Below are 19,431 nucleotides of genomic sequence, written 5' to 3' on the forward strand. Positions count from 1 at the left end.
ACCACCCCATGTGTAGATGTGTGTTGGTATGACAAATAAAGTTCCTTGAATCCTTGAATCCTTGAATCAATACAGATCTGATCAGTTTTCAGCTTTAGTAATTCATGCTGGTCTCTTTAGTATTGTACATGAGGATTCGATTCCCATCCAGAAACCTGGAAGAATCTGTTTCTCAATCGTAGTCTTCACTTTATGCAGCAGCTTAACCTCCCTCTCTGCCCCTTCGCCAGTTACAACATAAAAGCTTATAATTCCTGCTGGCTGGTCGATGTAAACTCCGATTGTGGAGCAGTATGGGACATCGCTTATGTCTTTGTTTACACCATTGAACCAGATCTGGTAACGCATTCCTGCCCAACACAGACCCCAGGACTCCTCATTTTCTCCGAGCCCACTCGGCCCAGAACTTGCCCTCCTTCCTGCTCCTTCATAAGCGGCTCCAATTACCACCCACCCTGAGTACTCCACCTCCCAGTAAGCCCTCGCGTTCCAAATAACCTCTTTGCACACCACCTTTGAAGAGATAAAAAAGGAAGAAAAGTGAAAAAAAAACAGCCTTTGTTTCTTTACCATATAGTCTGAAGCTGTTTTGTGTTATTTTCTGACTTACCTGTGGAGAGTATTCATATCTCTCTGGTCGATCCAGGACAGGACAAACCTCCTTAGTTCTACGACACACCTTAGACCCGCTGTCTGATATCCACAGCATCTTGTTGGCAGTCTTATCATCCAAAGACAAATTCATCCAGTCTACGGGAGAGAATCGCGCAATAGTTGTTTTTTCTAATAAATCCAAGAAAATATCGCTAAACATTAAATTAATTGAGGAAAAAACAAAACTTGCTCATACACTTCATGAGCTCAGCTCTGCTTGTTGGCTCTGGGATGTTCGGCACATAAATGGAAACTTTTTCTGCAAGGAGAAGAAATTGGCTTAAATACAAGCTCATGCTCACCACATAAAGAGCATGAATAGGCTGATCAAGTCCATTACCTGCATTGGTCTTCTCACTCTTGTTGGATTTCATTTTCTTCCCTAGAAAAAGGTCAAAGGTCAAAGGCCAAAGGTTAAACTGCGAGGAGGTGAAGAGCCGAGTCGTGTTTCACACAAATGCATGACACAACCAATGCTGTCACGAAACACGATACTGGATGAGGAATTTTAGCATTATGATGAAAGAAAATGGTTATTCATAAAATTTTAAGACCAATTTTGAGGGAGACTAAAAACTGTAAAGAAATGACATATGACAATGACATGTCTATTTTTATTATTCCAAACATTTCCAATATTGTACATTTATGAAGGGTCTGACAAAAGTAATCACACACACTGTTCATCAGCTTCCAGGCAGTGTCTTATTCTGAAAAGCATCATGTTCCACACATCAGTATCCCTCCAGTGGAAGATTCAGCTTCTTTGTACTTGAGATTTTCATTCCATATTTTTTATACTATAGATCTATTGTGGAAAATAGTCAAACCAAATTCTATTAGTGTCTTAAATGACACACAGCTCAAATGTATATGTGGGTGTTTTTGAGGATGACACCCATCACTTGCTTAATGAGGGATTTTTTGGTGTCCATGTAGGCAGACTCACATTGACTTAACAAATCCCAAAATACAATGTCTGACACAACGGTAACAGCAGGCAGAGGCAACAATGTTAAATACTTTTTTGGAAAACAAACAGAGGAGCTTGTTTTGTATAAAATGCATCTGCCTGTAACTGTCTCAGCAGAAACACAATTTACTCATTTCAGCACATGCTTATACATAACATGTTTGTTGCAATGCAAATGTATTCATTTTTGAAGTATGTTTTTACATTGTACTAAGCTTGTTTTACCTGGTTTGTTGGTCCCTGAGAGGATAATTGCAGAATTGGGTCTGGCCGGCATCTTGAAGCTGTACGTTTTAATAATCCACACCCAGAGGCTTCAAAATGCTTTGATTCATCCAAAGCAAAGGTGCTAAGTCTTGGTCCTCCACTTGACTTTTATACCCTCTCTAAAGATGTGCTAGGGGGGCTTGAAGAGTGTCAGAAAGAGGTGTTGAGGTCAGTGGAGCGCTGTCACAGCAGGGGATCAAGGGGGTGCATGCACTTGACTTTGACATATGGATATAAGTGAGGCTAAAACAGGCATTTGACACCCCTGAAACTTTAGGAGAGTGTCCAGAAAAGCAAGAAGATTGTTGAAGCCCCACGTTAAGGAAATGATACACTACAGTCAGTCAAACATGTGTTCGCTACACTATTATCACTGTTCTGATATAGGACATTCATTCAGTGCATGTTTGGCACGACTTTTTGCATTTTGTGATTCTCTTATGTTACAATCTGGATGAACAAACCAGGACAAGATGTGTCTTACTCAGTGTTTTATCATTTATTTAAACTTTTGCATATTTACATTCTTAACAAACAACAATAAAGGAGGAATAAAAATACATAACATATTGGTATAAACCTTGAGTGGTCCGGTGGTTCCAGGAAAGTCCAAAAGAGTGGAAGATCAAAGATGAATCTCAACTGAACCGCTACCTGATTGCCCTTTGCTCCCTTTATTAAAATGTAGCCACCTATGTACCACTTTGAATGTGCTTTCATTTTTAATTAGGATCTAATGTGCATAGGATTTACGCAAGCTTGTATTGAATGTCATGACTGTGTTGCTGTTGTCCAGCTGTTTTGTGCTTCAAGCTGCCATAATGGTAGCTGTATTTGAAGAGATGGTTTCACTCCGCTCTCAGAGTTCAGCTCATGATGACTGACTTACAATTATTATAACGTTGATTCAGTCCTTTATTCCTCTTTCTTTACCATCGTACAATGTGACTGTGGCCCCACCCAGAAACCTGGTATCATTTTCTCCTTAAAGGAGCTCTTAATCCTATACAGAAGTTTAACCTCCTTTCCTCCTGTGCTCTCCCCTCCCTCCTTCACCTCCTCCACAGCATAGAAATTAAGGGTACCAGCGGGCTGGTCAAGGTATACACCAATTGAGGAGCACTTAGGAATATCCATGATCTCTATGCTCTGGCTGTTGTGCCAGGCATGATAGCAGGAACCGCTCCAGCCAAAACCCCAGGACTGCTCGTTCTCTCCCAGGCCACAGGATCCATCACTGTTCCTCCTCCCCGCTTGCTCATACGCCACCCCAACCACGATCCATCCTGAGAACTCCACTTCCCAGTATCCTCGGAAGCCCAGGATGCCTTCTTTGCATAGAACCTTTGGGAATGTGGATGAGAATGACAGCATAATTTAGAGGTAATCTAACATAACCTGTGATTTATTGTAGCTGCCACTGCAGAGAATTTAAAGCACCATCGCTTTCTCCAGCTTGCAATGCCAAACCAGTTGGCTCAGGATTTAAATAAACACAGGGGACAGCCCTCTGGTTCATAATACTGTTGCCGGTGTTTTACAGTCACAAACTATGGCATGGTGGTGACAAGTTCAGGGCACGCTCATCTTGAACATGGTAAATCAAAAGAGATACTGTAATTTCAGGCCAAAAGAGTCTAATTACGTCCTCATACTGTACCTGTGGAGCGTACTCATATCGCTCTGGTCGATCCAAGACGGGACAGGTGATATCATCAGCCATACGGGCCACCTTAGCACCTTCTTCTGTGATCCACAGTATCTTATTGGCAGTCTTGTCATCCAGGGAGAGGTTGAACCAGTCTGAAAAAAAAGGAGAAGAAAAGATGAGTTAATAAAAACAAAAAACATGTTGGGACCAAAATTGTAAAAGAACAAATAGAGTAGTAAGAGTCTTACGTTTGATGAGATCTGCTCTGCATTCTGGTTCAGGGATATTTGCCTCATAGGCTGGGATCTTCTCTGAGGAGACAATCACAAAACTCGCAGATCAGATTTTTATCAGTATTTACAAAACATTTAAAAAGCTTTTGATAAAGTGAACATTTTAAAAAGCCCATAATAAAGTGACAGTCTTACCTGTGGGTGTGTTTCCAGCTTTGGAGTTTTTTGCTACAAAAAATAAACAAAAAAAATAGTTTGTTACCAGAACAAACTATGCTAAAGCAATACTTTAACATAGGCTTTGCATCATTGCAAAGTAGATAGTACATGCAACTAATTTGCCAGTTAAAGGCTGGGGCTGAGGTCAGAGAGGATAGCAGCGCAGTACATTCTAGTTATTGTAGGTTTTCCACCTTTTCGTCTTTTCTGGTCGTGTAGAACCAATTTCAAAAATATTTGTGCCTTTCTGCTGCACCGACATCTTTCCAGCGGTGAAATACTTCTTCAGAATCAACATACTTAACTGTTACATAGATATTATAGGCAACAGTATGTGTCAGGTGTGTCTCAGCAGATGATGATGTGAGCCACTGCAAAACGGCGTATACTTGGAAAACCATCTGCCTCTGTCAGGTCATCACATCAGCAACCGCATGCCTTCTGGAGCCAGTGGTTGATTCATGCCAGACAGGGTTGGAATGATCAAGACACTTTGCATGCTGTGGGGGTGGCCTCGGTCACACCAGAGCGCAGAATGAAGCTTGGAGCAGTTTGTCACACAAGAAGTGGGACATGATCTCCTCCCTCAGGTCAGATAAGTTGGGGGTGAAGATCTGTTTACTTACTTTGTTTACTGATGTAAATAACATCAAGGAAAGTCATCCAAAAAGGGAAATCGTATCTTAAATCGATCGAATCAAAAATTGCTTACAGCTTATGTGACGATTATGAATTGTAACAGCTCTCTTTAATGAAAGAAGCTCTTGGAGATGGAAAATAATAGTCGGCTGGCATTTAGATTCCAAATGAAGCTTGATTACGGGCAGAAGTATTGTGTCATAACTTTCCTTGAATTAATAATTGATAAATGTGGTTACATAACAGGCTTAGCCTTGATGCCAATTACGAAACTAATTCTTTGGTGTCATGTGTAAGTGTGGCAGTCTCCAAGCTTTTAGTGATGGACGGAGATCAAGAGGAGGAGACACTTAATCCGCTCAGCTTTAAGATGTCAACATCGACTAACATAAGTAATGTGTTTTATTTATAACAGCACACAACATTATTCCAAAAAAGGAACTATATACTCAGAACATTAACTAAAAAAAAAAAATAGCAGAATGTGTGAATTTGAAGAAAATCAAACATAGCACAACATTGCAGGTTTCGTTTAGTACTATGAGAGTTCAAGGTGAGGCTGCACTAGTACATGTACATCTGCTTGTCATCATTATCCACAGTTTTCAAACCTAACGGTTATTTTTATGCATTGCAGTATGCGTGTCATGTCTAAATGAGCTGATATTTATCCTCTGTTGACTGGAGGCTGCAAGAGACCACACGAGAATGTTAGGTCACCTGTCCTGATATAGCACAAGGTGATGAAAATACGTGCTTTGTCTGGCCTCATTACAACCTGACACCATACAAAACATTTAGGCTCAAAATTACCCTGAACCCCACTATAGCGATCTGTAAGTGGCTTGTTAACAAAGTTGTGACAGGATTCGAATTAATGATTTTGTTTGTGGGTGATCAACTCTTAACTGCATCTGTTTATTTAAGTCAAATTTAAGTGTTTGAGGATGTGCATTTGTAATACTACAATGTTCTGTTTCATTATACAGAGGATGTTATATTCATTCATACAATCATTAAGTAGCTATCAATTATACTGGAAAATCATTTTAAGCAAGAGCAACTTCTGTTTTCCTTTTTGCTATGATAACGCAGGCTGGCATCAGTGAGTTCAGGCTTGATTATAATAAATACCCCAGCTACAATCTTGCTGAATGTCACCCATTTTCAAGACTGGTATTATACTGCTCATACAGCATGTTTAATACATACGGCGTGTTAAATCTTTTTTAATGCAGATGATGTTGACACTAGCGGACCCTTGCTCCCAGGCAATAAAACCATTATACGCCCCTCATAACTACAAGCATGAAATCAGCCCGTGAAATATTGCGCTTTTCACACACACATAAACTCTAGTGACACATTCACTCAGGATCTGCCTAAGAGGATAATAAAAAAAAAGCCTCACTGTGGCAGACACAGCCTGAGTTATTAAATCAGTACATTAAAAGCATTACTGATAATGATTTCTGTATTAGATGTGCCAACTAATATATGCTGCAATATTGTTTAAAGACAGAGAAGCAGATGAGCTTTGAAGTACTCTCGAAAATTTAGATGGATGTTTTAAACAATTATTCTATATTGTGTTAAATGCAGAAAATAAAGTTCACCTTTATCTGACTTCCGTGTGTCAGAAAGGATTCTGGTGGCGGTGGGCATCTTGATACAGGCTGATTAAGGTGCTGCAGTGAGGTTGTCTCAGCGTGATGTCACTGGTCTCTCAGAGTGTGATGAGTCTCTGTTGGATCCACTGTGTGACAGCTTAACGCCACTCTTATATACCTTTAATGCAGGACAGAGGTGAAGGAATCAGCGCCAGTGGCGTGGACATAAACATGTGATAAACTTGCCAATAGGAAGGGGGGCAGGCAAGAGGCTTGTAATCGGAGCTGTGTATTTATGTTTTTCCTTAAAAAGGTTAGATGGATGCTAGATGTCTGTAGAGCACCCCCCAGTGCCAAGTAAACCCCGCCCCGCCCACCCCTCACATCACTACCAGTGATCTTGCCACATTGCACAGTGACAGCATTGATGCATTGATGGCGGATGGGGTGATTGGTGTATGCAAACACACACACACACATGCACGCACACACACACACACACACACACACACACACACACACTATGTGAGGTCCAACAGGTGCAGATGTATAACATATTGTACAGTTAAAGTATGAATGTGTATGAATGAATGTGTACGTACACAATTTAAACATGTAACAAGTCAACATACACTCTATATTAGTGGATGTGTCAATACTTCTTTTGCAGCATTAAGACTTATATAGTTCTCCTTTCATAAATGTTAAATGCGGGAAAAAACAATCAGAAATAATCAGAATCTATTTATTCCTCAAAATGTCTATAAGGTCTAATTATTTTTGTCAAGCTATAACTGATACAGCTGTATATACTGTAATATGTATATGTATATGCATATGCTGTAAATACCCTAAGATTAGCTCAAGCACATATGAAGTTTTGTTATATTTTAGGTTTAACTTTTCTTGATACTTATTGTATTGTGAGTTAATCAAGAAGTTTTTTCCACATAAACATGAAACAAAACATTTGAAATCATTATTTAATAAAATGATCACAATCAAGTACAATCTTTCTACATATATACAATTTATAGAATATATTAACTTAATTTGCAGTTTTTAAATTAGTTTCACAATAAAACAAACATCTATAGAACAGTACATATTTGCACACACACACAAAATAGTCAAATCATTTAAATTTATTGAAGAAATAGCAAAGTATAAACAGGACACTGACATCATGATAGTATAGGCATTAATAATTCAATTAAATATATCCTATTAAATAACAACTGATTGTCCTACATTTAAATGTAGGGTAAGCATCAAGCAAAATCCACATGCATTCAGTTTATATAAACACAGCCCAGTCTAACCTAAATACCCAGACAACTGCGAGTCACTTGACTGGGGGTTCCTCGGTTCATCATACCAGCCTTAGCTACGCTCATGACCTGCATTATCACATCAACCATTTACCACAAACGCCCTAATGCACACAGCCTGGGTTAAAAGAAAAAGCATGTCGCTGGTCGTAAACCCTTTCTTGTGGTACGCTCTCCCCTGTGGGCTGCGTGCCTGAGGTGTTTATGGATCCGGCACCCTGCCAAACCTCTAGTCAAGGCTGTCATGTACTTCTTGTGTTCCTGCCTGCCCAAGCAGACAACTGACTGGGTCACTGATTGTAGTGCAACCGACATATTAAACAGTGCATACCAGAGCTGGAACCATCCTACGCTGCCCAATGGGATTTATTTGAAGTATTTTGAAGTAGAGCGGGACATGGGGTTTGCATGTGTACTTATCTGAGTTCTTGCAATTCTCCTCTCATAGGACGACCAGAAACCAGAGGCACTGCGCTTTAAAAACTCTGTTGACAGATAAGTAACGTCTGCCAAAAGGTAGAGCTGTGAAACTGTTCAGTGGCTGCTCTGGATGGTCAAGGTCATGACTCAAGTTTTAAGCATTTCAGAGAGTCTGAATGTGTGAACAGCTTAATGGGTGGGATGATCTGTGACTAATGTGAAATTACACACTCTACCAATGTACTTCTGCTAAAATCAATATAAACCTGAAATACAATTCTTAAATGTGAGAAAAATGACATCTCTCATGTTATAATGGTGATGTACTGATGGGTGGCTCATGGTATGATAGAAGCATTTCCTTTGGTGTCTAAACGCGGACATTAAAGATTCAAAATCTACCTCAAGAAATGTGGATACCATATGTATTACCTATACTATTACTTATATTTATGTCTTTATCTTGAAGTGCTCTTCACCAGGTTTCTCTCCTCTTCATCACCATTTCAAAGTGCCATAAAGTTCTGTTTACCAGTCTGTTGAAACTGCTTTGTTCTGTACAGGGTGATCGCATTCCTGTGGGTAGGAAGGTATCAATTTCCAAGATGTGTGTTTGATTACAAAGCAACGACAGGATAAATTGATTGAATAAGCAAATTCAGGACTACTAAGATAAATCTGGGTCAGCGGGTCAGGTGTTGACACTGACGTGCATGTCTTGGTTTGGCAGGCTCTGTGGTACGCCCATTAGTGAGCTCATTATCTCTACATACCTTGCCAAAATTTGTCTTAGGGACTCCCAGGGGCGCCCCAAAACCTTTAATACCCCCTTTCCTGGGGGGATATAAAGAAGCCGTTTGCGACAGACGTCAACATTTCGGAAGCCTCAACACTGCAAGAAGCGATAAATATGCCAACCAGCACCCCCAATAAGAGAATCATGCCTGCAACCGGCAGACTTGGTGAGTAAACTCCCTTTCGGGTCCTCAGCAGTGCCTTATAATGTAGAATACTACAGTTTCATCAGCATGGAGTACAATAAGTGCCACAGAAAGTTTATCAGGATTTTTTTATTGAGTCAGAATGCATACTACTTTTTAAATTTTAGTATTAGTTTAGTTTTTTTTAGAGATTAGAGCAGAGAGGTTTACTTTTACAGTTTGAGCAGTTGTCAAACTAAAGGACTGACTATGTTTTTCTGAGCAGATTTTATATATTGTTAGAATGAAATGTTCTTATATTGTAACCAAAGTATCTGATAAATACAGACCAGTTGCTTTTTTATATCTGCAGGGACAAAATCAAAAAAAGATGCAGTTTCTCCAACAGGTAAGACTTTTAAGTAAATGGAAAATATATTACTCACTGTTTTAAGGAGATAACTGTTAGCTGTTAAAAGGTTTGTTGGAACTTATCTTTAACACATCACCTCAGCTTTTGCCTGCTACTGTATCATCTTGTTATCATCTCATAATCATCTACCCACAACACTCGTCACTCAGAAAATATTCCACACTACGATCCCACGATCCCCGAGCCCACATGCAGAGCTGATCTACTGAAATGTAAGAACAAGCCTTTAAATTTGTTCACATTATTCTGCCAAACTTTGCTACTCACTCTCATAATAGAGTTTTTTTGTTGATCGTCATGGCTCAAATCTTCCACATCCCACAGACTGGATCAACCTTTCCCTGGATGACAAGACAGCCAACAAGATGCTGTGGATCACAGAGGGGGGATCAAAGGTGTCACGCATGACTGATGATGTCACCTGTCCCGTCCTGGACAGAGTAGAGAGATATGAGCATGTCCCCCAGGTAGATTTTTAACAACAAATCCAGATCTAAAACACGTTTTCTCATCCTCAACTAATGTCATCCTCTTGATTTCTCTGAAAGGTTCTCTGCAAAGAAGGCATCCTGGGCTTCCGAGCTTACTGGGAAGTGAAGTATTCTGGATGGGTAGTCGTCGGAGTCGCCTACGAAGGGGCAGGGAGGAGGGGAAGCGATGGACCCTGTGGACTGGGAGAGAATGAACAGTCCTGGGGCCTTGGGTGGGGTGGATCCCACTACCAGGTGTGGTTCAATGGCATTAATACGGAAATCTGGGATATTCCTCAGTGCACCACCATCGGGATTTATCTTGACCATCCAGCTGGTGTCATCAACTTTTATGCAGTTGAAGAAGAGAAGGAGGGAGAGGGAGAGGGAGAGGGAGGCAGAAGGGATATCAGACTGCTGCAGCAGATTAAGAGCTCCTTCAAGGGGAGGATGTTGGCAGGTTTCTGGGTAGGACAAAAATCATCCTGTCTCTTGGTTAAAAAAGAGGAGTAGAGAAAAGTGTGTGTGTTTTCCATTTCCATTTTCTTACATTTCCATTTCAACCCAATTTACAATCCATGTTTAAAACTGGGAGCTAAGATAGTGAAAAATGCATAGGACTATTCAAAATCAATATCTTTGTATTTAAAAATGCACATTTATCAACAAGCTGCTATTTGTTTGTGTTCGTGTATCTTTACTGTGTTCATTTTGAATGTAAAATATTGTTTAGTGATGTGTGTATATATATATATATATATATATATATATATATATATATATATATATACACATACACACACACACACACACACACTTTTATAATATGATTTTGTGTTGCCTTATGTCTTGAAATGATAGAAAATTAAATGTATAGTTGCTCAGTGTCATGTTGTTTTGAATCAGACTACTGTATAACTTTGTTTGTAACTGACATAATCAATGTTTAATGTGAAATTGATTTAATTTACAAAGCACTTATCAGAATAAACCTGTGTACTCAATGGAACCTCATTGCAAGAAATTTTATTCTCACTGAACTTTTGCACATACAGATGCACATGCAAAAGTCTAGAGTAACCTCAGCATCTGCAAACCCTTTAGCTTTAGCTGGTGCTGAGAGCAATTGCAGCATCCCAAATACATCAAAGACCCACCACCTGAGAGAATATTTATACTATATCTGCAACTGTATTTAAGAGAATAAAAGAAATGCAAGCTTTCTAATGATCAACAGCCTGTCAAGTTTTTATGCTAATTCTTTTAAAGAGAGGACAAAGTAGATGTTTTTTCTTTTCTTTTTTTGGGGGGGGAGCTGCCTTGCTTTGCGTAATCCTCAGGCGGTAAGTCATGATTTATAAATATAAGCTTACAGCAAAGGAACATTAATCCATCAATGTCATGTGAGGCATTCAAACTGCACTGTACCATACCTTCAGCTGCTCTGGATCTTTCATTCTTCACCTTCCCCTGTTAACACTGTGCAGGGGAGCCAGAGGATTAGACTGGTGACATGAAAGCAGATCCTGGGAAGCAATAAACAAGATCACATGTGTGCACACAAATAGGGCCAATGAGGGTGAATGGATGGAGGGGAGTTGGTGAAATATAAAACAGAAGATGGAGGATTAAACACAATGCTAAATTCAGAATTCAGAGTCAGTTTTTCATCATGTTGTAAGTGAAGTGATCAGTAAAGACAATTTTCCACATCCTGGGGACACAGATGAACTACTGTAGCCTATACAAGGGACTGGAAGTAAATGATAACACACACAGGATATTATAGATTTTAGATATGATAGTGTTCTCAGGCACAACATACACTGAGTCTTCATACTGTAAGTTACAACTTGTCACAGTGGCAACCTGAATGTCCCTCTGAAAGCTGACATCCAGCACAAACACTCAAATAAGCCACTTCTCTGGCCGTTTTGCTGCCCTCTGGCTGAGATGTGGTCAAACTCAGCCTCTGGATAAGGACATCGTTGTCTTTGTCTCCCCCCACAGGCTCTTATCTTCGTAACAACAAATTGTGGCAACAGCTCTGGACCCCCCTGTACATGGGCGCCTAATTATAGTTCAAAGTGGGGGTGCATGATTAGTGATCAGGAAGGAATTTTCATTTAATTAACACCTGAAAATGCAATTTCCTACAACACAATCCATCAATAATGACCAATAAAGCTGCTCTTTCAGTATGAAGCTTAATTAATATTGTACCATAAAACATTAGTGTTTCATTGTGTTCTGTGCTAGTTTCAGCAGTGAGCGGCTGATTAAATGTTGTGTATGTTATGCATATATTTTGTAGTTTGCGGAGACAAATTGCAAAGCTACTTAACTAATTTTTCGATTAAAAACCAAATTATAGCAAATAATGTAAATAAATACTATACAATACCGCAGATTACTATACCATGCCATAGATGCCACACAATACCATACATTACCATAGAATACCGTAAAATATCACACATTACCATAGAAAACGTACCATACCATAGAATGCCATACAATGCCACTCATTAAATAATAAAAGTCATAAAGTCAGAGAGACAGTGAAGTCAGTGAGTGAGCTGAGGTAGAGTATAAAAAAAAGGCACTATTGCACATTGTCCAGAGGGGCGTCTGGAAACAAAGAGAGAGAGAGAGAGTGGGTGAGTCATGAGCCACTGCTCTCAACTGAGGTGTTGTACATTCTGATGGCTCTGCATGGGGACAAAGGATCCTCTGTACCGCTCAGTCTTCAGAGGAGCCGTCCACTGCGGCTGCTCCTCTGTCTGGTGACATTGTCCATGGTGGTCTGCTGCTTACTCTGTGTGTGTCTCTCCACCACCATCCCCAGTGAATCCAGACTCCTGCCCAGCACTGAGCAGCCTTATTAACCAGCTAGTCCAGCCGCCTGGTGTTCTCAGCTCTCATGTTACCTCCCCAGTCACCATACTATGTTACAATACTGTACCATAGTACATACCATACCATAGAATACCACAGAATACCACAGATGACCGTAGAATACAGTACCATACCATAGACTACCGTGGAAATCTGTACCATACCATAAAGTACCATAGAATACCGGACCATACCGTAGAATACTATAGACTACTGTAGAGCTATAGAATACTATACATTACCATAAATTACCATAGAATACCATACCATACCATACAATACCGTACCATACCATAGAATACCAGGCCATACAGTAGGATATAAAAGATTACCGTATAATACCGTAACATACCCTAGAGTGCCATAGATTACCACAGAATATGATGCCATACTATAAAATACCATAGATTACCATAGAATGCCATACCTTACTATATATTACGGTAGAATACTGTACCATACCATGCATTACCATACAATACCGCACCATATTGTGGAATTACCACACCATATTCTATGGTTAATTTGGTCTCACTCAGTGATCGTAGCTGTCAGGCTGTCTGGACTCAAGTCCAATTGAATCATTTCTCATTGATTGTGTCTACTGAGGTTTCTTCTTCGGTGGTGGAGTGGCTACTAAAATTTGTGGTGGCTTTAAATGCGGTCAAGTTTACTGTGTTAACCATTAGAGTCCATCTGAACACTGCTCTCTTGTGGTATTCATGACTTGGAACTTTTCGGAAAGCCCCAAGTTATAATGTGTTGTTGACGGAGGCCATTTAAGTTTATTAATTATTCAGTGGATGGTAAGTTCATATATTGTAATTTTAGTTGTGTAGACATTTTATTAGTGATTTCATGTCTGAGGAAAATGTTGATATTCCCAACGGCCTCACATTTCCTGATTTAACATTATGTTACCTGCTTGTTAGTGAGCTAAATTGTTTGCCTCGTGGCCTCTGTGATCTCACAAGCTGACAAGTGCCATTTGAAGGCATCCTTATTCCTCAGTGGTGGAGTGGAGCAACTCAGCTCTACTTGGCAAAGCATACTCGTGTATTATTACTTAACTACAGGGCAGTTAAGCTGGCATTATTTGATGGAGTAGTAAACTAAAAGTTTCATTATATAGGTATCTATGCATGTGACTGTTTTCCAGGTATTAGTTAGACCCATAGCTACCCACTCCACTGCTTTACAGTAGGCCTTGGGAGCAGGCTGTGATATTCTTATTGTTGGGTCCAACCTACAGCCTAACAATAGCTATTGTGTATCAGCAAAATAGATACAGCGTTATATATTAAAATTCACTCACATTTTGGGTCCATTTGTCCTCAGAATTAAACATTTTGCTTGTGTCATCTCTGCTTCTCTAAAAATATAAATAATTAATTACTTAATTTCAAATTAAGTCATTTCAACTTAAGTATTTAACGCATTCCTATAAAATGAAACTAGTTTACTATTCCAGCGAGTAATGCTAGCTAAACTAATCCATACATAGTTAAGCAATATTACACGAGAGGGCATGCTTTACTCTTATGGTCGAGACTGAGGTACTTGAGTTGCCACCACCAAAGAAGAAACCTCCGTAGACACACATTGATCGGTGTCAATGAATGCACGTGTCATTTGATCCACAAATGCTGTTTCAGCAGTTCAAACACCAATTTTACATTTTAAGTTTAAGTTTAAAACAATGCATCATATTCTATAAGATCATCATATGTTTGTAGTGATGCATCTTGTGAGAACCAATTTTCAGCTTTGTGTAAAGTAGTCCCTCACAGATTTCTGCATTGCCGTCTCCTACTGGCCTGGAACCACCACTGCCACCATTTGTAGAGTAGTCTGGCCAAAAAGGTCAAGGAAGGTGGTAGGCAGGCAGACTCAGCAGACTTCTTGAGTGCAAAAGAGGTGATTTTATTTTACAGTGCTCCATGAAGTTAGATTTAAATTATAAAACAATACAAAAATGTACAAAAAAACATAATTTCAAAACTAAACTGTAGCTACTCAAAAAAAGAACTATTATACTGTGGCAGCACAGCCGTCACATCTCTGTCAACCCATCCTCTCCCCATGGCATCCAAGTACCTACTGTTTATATAGGGCGTTCAATTCCCACCTTGGCTCGCTTCAGCTCTACCATTTGGTAACAAGGTAACATAGTCTGTACCATGAATGCAACAAATCTGAAAATAAAAATCACAGCACACACTACAAACTTCTAGACATTTCTTACCCATTTCCCCACAAGCTAAACAAGCAAAAACAACAATTTATGCATTTTAATACCAACAAACATTTGTCAAAAGGGGAAAAAAAAACCCTCCACTTGGTCTGACCCAATGATGTAATGCTGACATCACCAACACCATAAATTGGGGAAGTGCTGGGCCGGCCTCCTTTCCAAACACTACTCCTGCATGGTGAGCCAGAACAAACAAAGGTAAGTATAAACAAAGGAACGAACAATTGAACCATGTTTTACCTGCAACTTAATAAAGGATAACTGAACTAAATGACTGTCTTTTACTTTAATCTTTCATGCACTAGATGTCAACTGTAACCTAATGACATAAACAAACCCTGGATAGTAAGTGCCTTAATGCTACACCGGCCTGGTTAAATTAAAGAAAAACACACAGAGGGAAAACAAGTGGTGAGCAGAAATGAGTACTCACCCACTTTGTCACACTTTGTTACAATGCATTTTTCAGGGTTTTAAAATAGTCTATTTAGGTTAGAAGTAGGAGAATTTACTCAACCCATTAATGAACAAGTAAGCCTTCATGCATTACATAAGGTGAGTTAGCTATAGCGTCTTTCTTCGTGTGTCTCTTGCTCGTGGTTCCTTTGCTGATGGTTAAATGTCTCTCCATGCTGGCTGTGGGTCTGTGGGTTGATAATGCACTAGATGTACTGTGTAAAGTATGTATACTTTGGTTGTATAACATTAAACATTTAGAATTAATTTCAAATGAATTTGAAGTATTTAACACATTCCATGCTGGCTGTGGGTCTCTGTATTGCTAGTGATATTATTTGGGTTATATTGTGTATTGTGACTTGTTTGTCTGGACATTAAAGTTGCTGTGATGTTGCTGCTGCAGTTTAAATGGAGTCAATCTATCACTGGCTGTAATAATAATAATAATACATTTTATTTATAGGCGCCTTTCAAGGCACTCAAGGACACCGTACAACACACTGTACTGTGCACTGTATGTGTAATACAAACTTTGGTTATATAACACTCTTAAAAAATAGATTTTTTATTTTTTTAAACTTTCTGGGGTCTGGTAGAGCCATATCATGGGCACTACTTGAAGTCATGTTTTAATTCAAATTCATTTTGACAAAGCAAAACAAGTCAAAAAACAGACCCACATATTAAATACTTTCTTGATGCATGAAAAGTGTCAGTGTAATGTTTTAATGAAGTGATGCTTTGCCTGTTCCTGTCTGAATTGTAGTGTAGATATAGATAGATAGGTAGGTAGATCAGAGAGAAAGAGAGAGACCTGACACTTAGTTGATTAGTGTTGTGCGTTTCTATCTACTTAAACTATCTACTCTAGTTAAAAACGCAGTCAAAATATAAAGTTGTGTGTGTATAAATAATTATTTTAATGAGGACATTAACCTCAGCAGAGGCATGAAGTAAAATAAGATTCGTCCTCAGTTAATTAGATGGAACTTTTTCTTATGCCCACAAGATGGCGCCATGGTGTCACACAATAACTGAGAATGAGTACCACAGCTAGAAAATATGCTTTTTCTTTTTTTTAAATTTGAATTATTTGAACTGTGTGTGTAAATTATGGGAACTTTCATACAATTTTATTCATTATTACATTCACTTGTTCATAAGAAGAAAATAGATAGAAAATTAAGTCTAATTTGAAATCATTTCAGCACTTATAATCCAGAGGACTGTGGAAAATATTGGGGAAAGCAGTAGAAAATCTGATTAAAATGTTATTAAATGTAGAGGGAATCTCCCTTTAGTCATGGCAAGATGTTTATTATATGAATACTTGGAATTTGAACATAAAACCATTATAGCTCACTAATGCTAGCTTAAATGTTGCGCCGTAAGGGAAATAGGGTTTGCAGAGAGCATTTATAAATCACACTATAAACAAATAATACAAACAATAAAACCAGACTTAAAGCACAGAAAAAAACTTAATATGTTAGCACTATAATACACATATTGCCCACCTATATACCAATATTGCCCACCAGACAGCACAATAATTGGTCAGGCTTTAATGTAAAGTACAAAGGTGCTGAATTTCATGTTTAAATTAAGCCGTCTAATTGTAGAAGGAATAAATAAGAGACTGGTCCCTCTGCTCTGAAGATCATCCAGAGTGAAAGAGCAGCCAAAGTATATCGGTTCCTCTGTAAGTCAAAAAAGATGTTAAACTGTCAGCACCTGACGCTCATGCATTTCAGATAGCCTTACTGGGGTTACTCACAAAGCTGCCATCATCAACTGCAACACAGAAATATTAATAATATAATATATATAATATAATATAATATAATAATATTATATTATTAAACATGCTGCATATCCTTGTAAATTGTCTCTGTGACTGTCTCTGTGCCTCTGAAGTTTGCTATCAGTAAAAGTCCCCAGATATTTACAGTTGCCCTCCAATTCAATTCCCCTATCAGATTGTTCAGAGGGTTTGGAAGCAGGCTGTAAACTTTTAAAATGTATTGCACTATGACACAAAGTCACCAACAGCACACAAAGTCTCCTCCTGGAAGATGCTCAGAAATGCCAGAATCATCTACAAAGTTGATAAAATGCCTGCCAAAGTATTTGTTGTGGCAGTCATGAATATGGATAGTAGGATCACTCTTATAGGAGTGGGGGAATATACACAACCCAAGGCAGAGACAGCAGATAAAAAGAGGCACCAGAATCTGTCACTTAAAATGTTGGTAATAAATCCTACAGTGTTTAGATCAACCTTGTGTAAAAGGGAAAAATTTATGATTAAAAAGTAAAGAAAACTCAGGGACTAGAGAGAAGTAATGTAAGTGAGCATCCCCAGGCTGCTAATTCAGTATGTATACTGTACTTCTGCCACCGTCTTCTGGGTTTAATCAGTTTTTCAGTTAAACGCTAAAGGCCTGAATTGGACATTTCAGCAATTCTTTTGAAAATACTAAATCAGCTAGGATCCTTTCCACGCAAAGCAAATTTTCTTTTAAATTCAATTTAAATTTGTACTTGCAAACTCTCCATTAAACTGTATCCTCCCAGATTCTGGACTAATCATTGACTAATCACATTACACACACAAGATGCTGACTGGGGAAGGGTTATTTTCATGTTGCCAATGAATTTTAATCTCATCACTATCTAAAATATTTTTGAGAAGTTAAACTGCTCAAAGTGATCTCTGAGAAACTTAATATACGTGCTGCCCTCCCCCATCTGTCTCTTTTTCTTTGCCAACACACAGTCATGCACATATCACACAGCATGTGTACGTGCACGCACTCACACACACGCACACACACACACATTACCATGCTCCTTATTTGTCATTTATGTGGTTACTGTTCACCACTTCACTGCCCTGTCGCTATCACTGTACAAATGCACTTTATGTTAGCTTGTTAGGGAATAGTACATTTTAGGAAAAATAAACTTCTTATTTGAGAATGAGAGGCTGAACGCCGCTATCATGCTTGTACACCAAACATGATGTTGGAGCCAGCAGGTGATTAGCTTAGCTTAGCATGAAGACAGGGAGCCTTGCCAAGCTCGCCTGCCTGACAGTACCTGACGGTGCCTCTGAAGCTCTAAAGCTAAGCTGATTTTGGGAGTGGCTTTTAATGATGGAGATAGACAGGTTAGCCGTTTCCCCCTTGCTGTCAGTCTTCCCCTCCTCGCTCTAGCTTCATACACAGACATGGCAGGGTATCAAAAGCCATAGTTCGTCTACACCTATCTACCTATTTACTGTTGGTAAGTTTCATCTGCAATAATTCATCATAAGCTGTTAGCTGTTACTAGTGGCTGTAATGATCAAATAAATGTAGTGGAGTAAAAAATATTTCCATCTGAAATTTAGTGAACAATTATGAAGCTGTATAAAATGGAAATACTCAATTAAGGTAACCTTTAAAATATATAAGCACAGTACCAAGGAGTAAATACACGTAGTTATATTTCATATATAACCTCAGCATAACAGGTACAGTCATATTTAGGGATAGCCTGAGGGTGTGAAGTAATTAAGTCAACAGCCTGTGTGTCACGTTATGAGCAGTGGCCTCAAAGCTCCACCCACCCTCTCCCTCATGTCACTCTTGCTCTTTTTTTGCTCTTCATCACTGTTCTTTTAAATTCCGTCCACTTCAGCTATAGATACATCCATCTGGGGGTCCCTGTAGACCGACATGCCTGCCCCTTTCCCAGATTTGCACTTTGATCCCAGCAGCAGGGGGCATGTCTCCACCGTGGCTCTGACCGTTGACGTTTGCATGTTTCTGATAAATGACAGAACAGATGACGACAGGTAATGAAGACGTGGCAACGCCTTGAATCTTCACCACGAGATGCCAGGAAACAGGAGGCAGACTCCACTGCATAGGGTATAAAAGCACACTGTTACTGGCTTTCTATGTACAGTAAGTCTTGCTTTCGACTGTCTTAGTGCTACAGATTCTAGGAAATT

The 19,431-nt window shown here is 39.1% G+C and overlaps 3 protein-coding genes across 3 annotated transcripts; 1 reads left to right on the forward strand and 2 right to left on the reverse strand.

Moving 5' to 3' along the window:
- Positions 1 to 102: 102 nt before the first annotated feature.
- LOC139220193 (tripartite motif-containing protein 16-like protein) lies at positions 103 to 1,904 on the reverse strand. Its single transcript, XM_070852261.1, has 5 exons — positions 1,853 to 1,904; positions 995 to 1,036; positions 851 to 913; positions 611 to 750; positions 103 to 513 (listed from the first exon to the last, which is right to left on the reverse strand). Exons 1-5 carry the CDS (start codon positions 1,902 to 1,904, stop codon positions 103 to 105), a joined length of 708 nt encoding a protein of 235 aa, XP_070708362.1.
- A 905-nt stretch (positions 1,905 to 2,809) lies between these two features.
- Positions 2,810 to 4,259, reverse strand: LOC139220194 (stonustoxin subunit beta-like). Its single transcript, XM_070852262.1, has 4 exons — positions 4,192 to 4,259; positions 3,794 to 3,876; positions 3,555 to 3,697; positions 2,810 to 3,238 (listed from the first exon to the last, which is right to left on the reverse strand). Exons 1-4 carry the CDS (start codon positions 4,257 to 4,259, stop codon positions 2,810 to 2,812), a joined length of 723 nt encoding a protein of 240 aa, XP_070708363.1.
- Positions 4,260 to 8,907: 4,648 nt separating this feature from the next.
- Positions 8,908 to 10,333, forward strand: LOC139220195 (stonustoxin subunit beta-like). The gene is made up of 4 exons (XM_070852263.1): positions 8,908 to 8,959; positions 9,500 to 9,562; positions 9,675 to 9,817; positions 9,899 to 10,333. The coding sequence occupies exons 1-4, from the start codon at positions 8,908 to 8,910 to the stop codon at positions 10,331 to 10,333; spliced, it is 693 nt and encodes a 230-aa protein (XP_070708364.1).
- The last annotated feature ends 9,098 nt before the right edge of the window (positions 10,334 to 19,431 follow it).

Source organism: Pempheris klunzingeri, chromosome 20 (genome assembly GCF_042242105.1).
Source record: "Pempheris klunzingeri isolate RE-2024b chromosome 20, fPemKlu1.hap1, whole genome shotgun sequence".
Taxonomy (NCBI): domain Eukaryota; kingdom Metazoa; phylum Chordata; class Actinopteri; order Acropomatiformes; family Pempheridae; genus Pempheris; species Pempheris klunzingeri.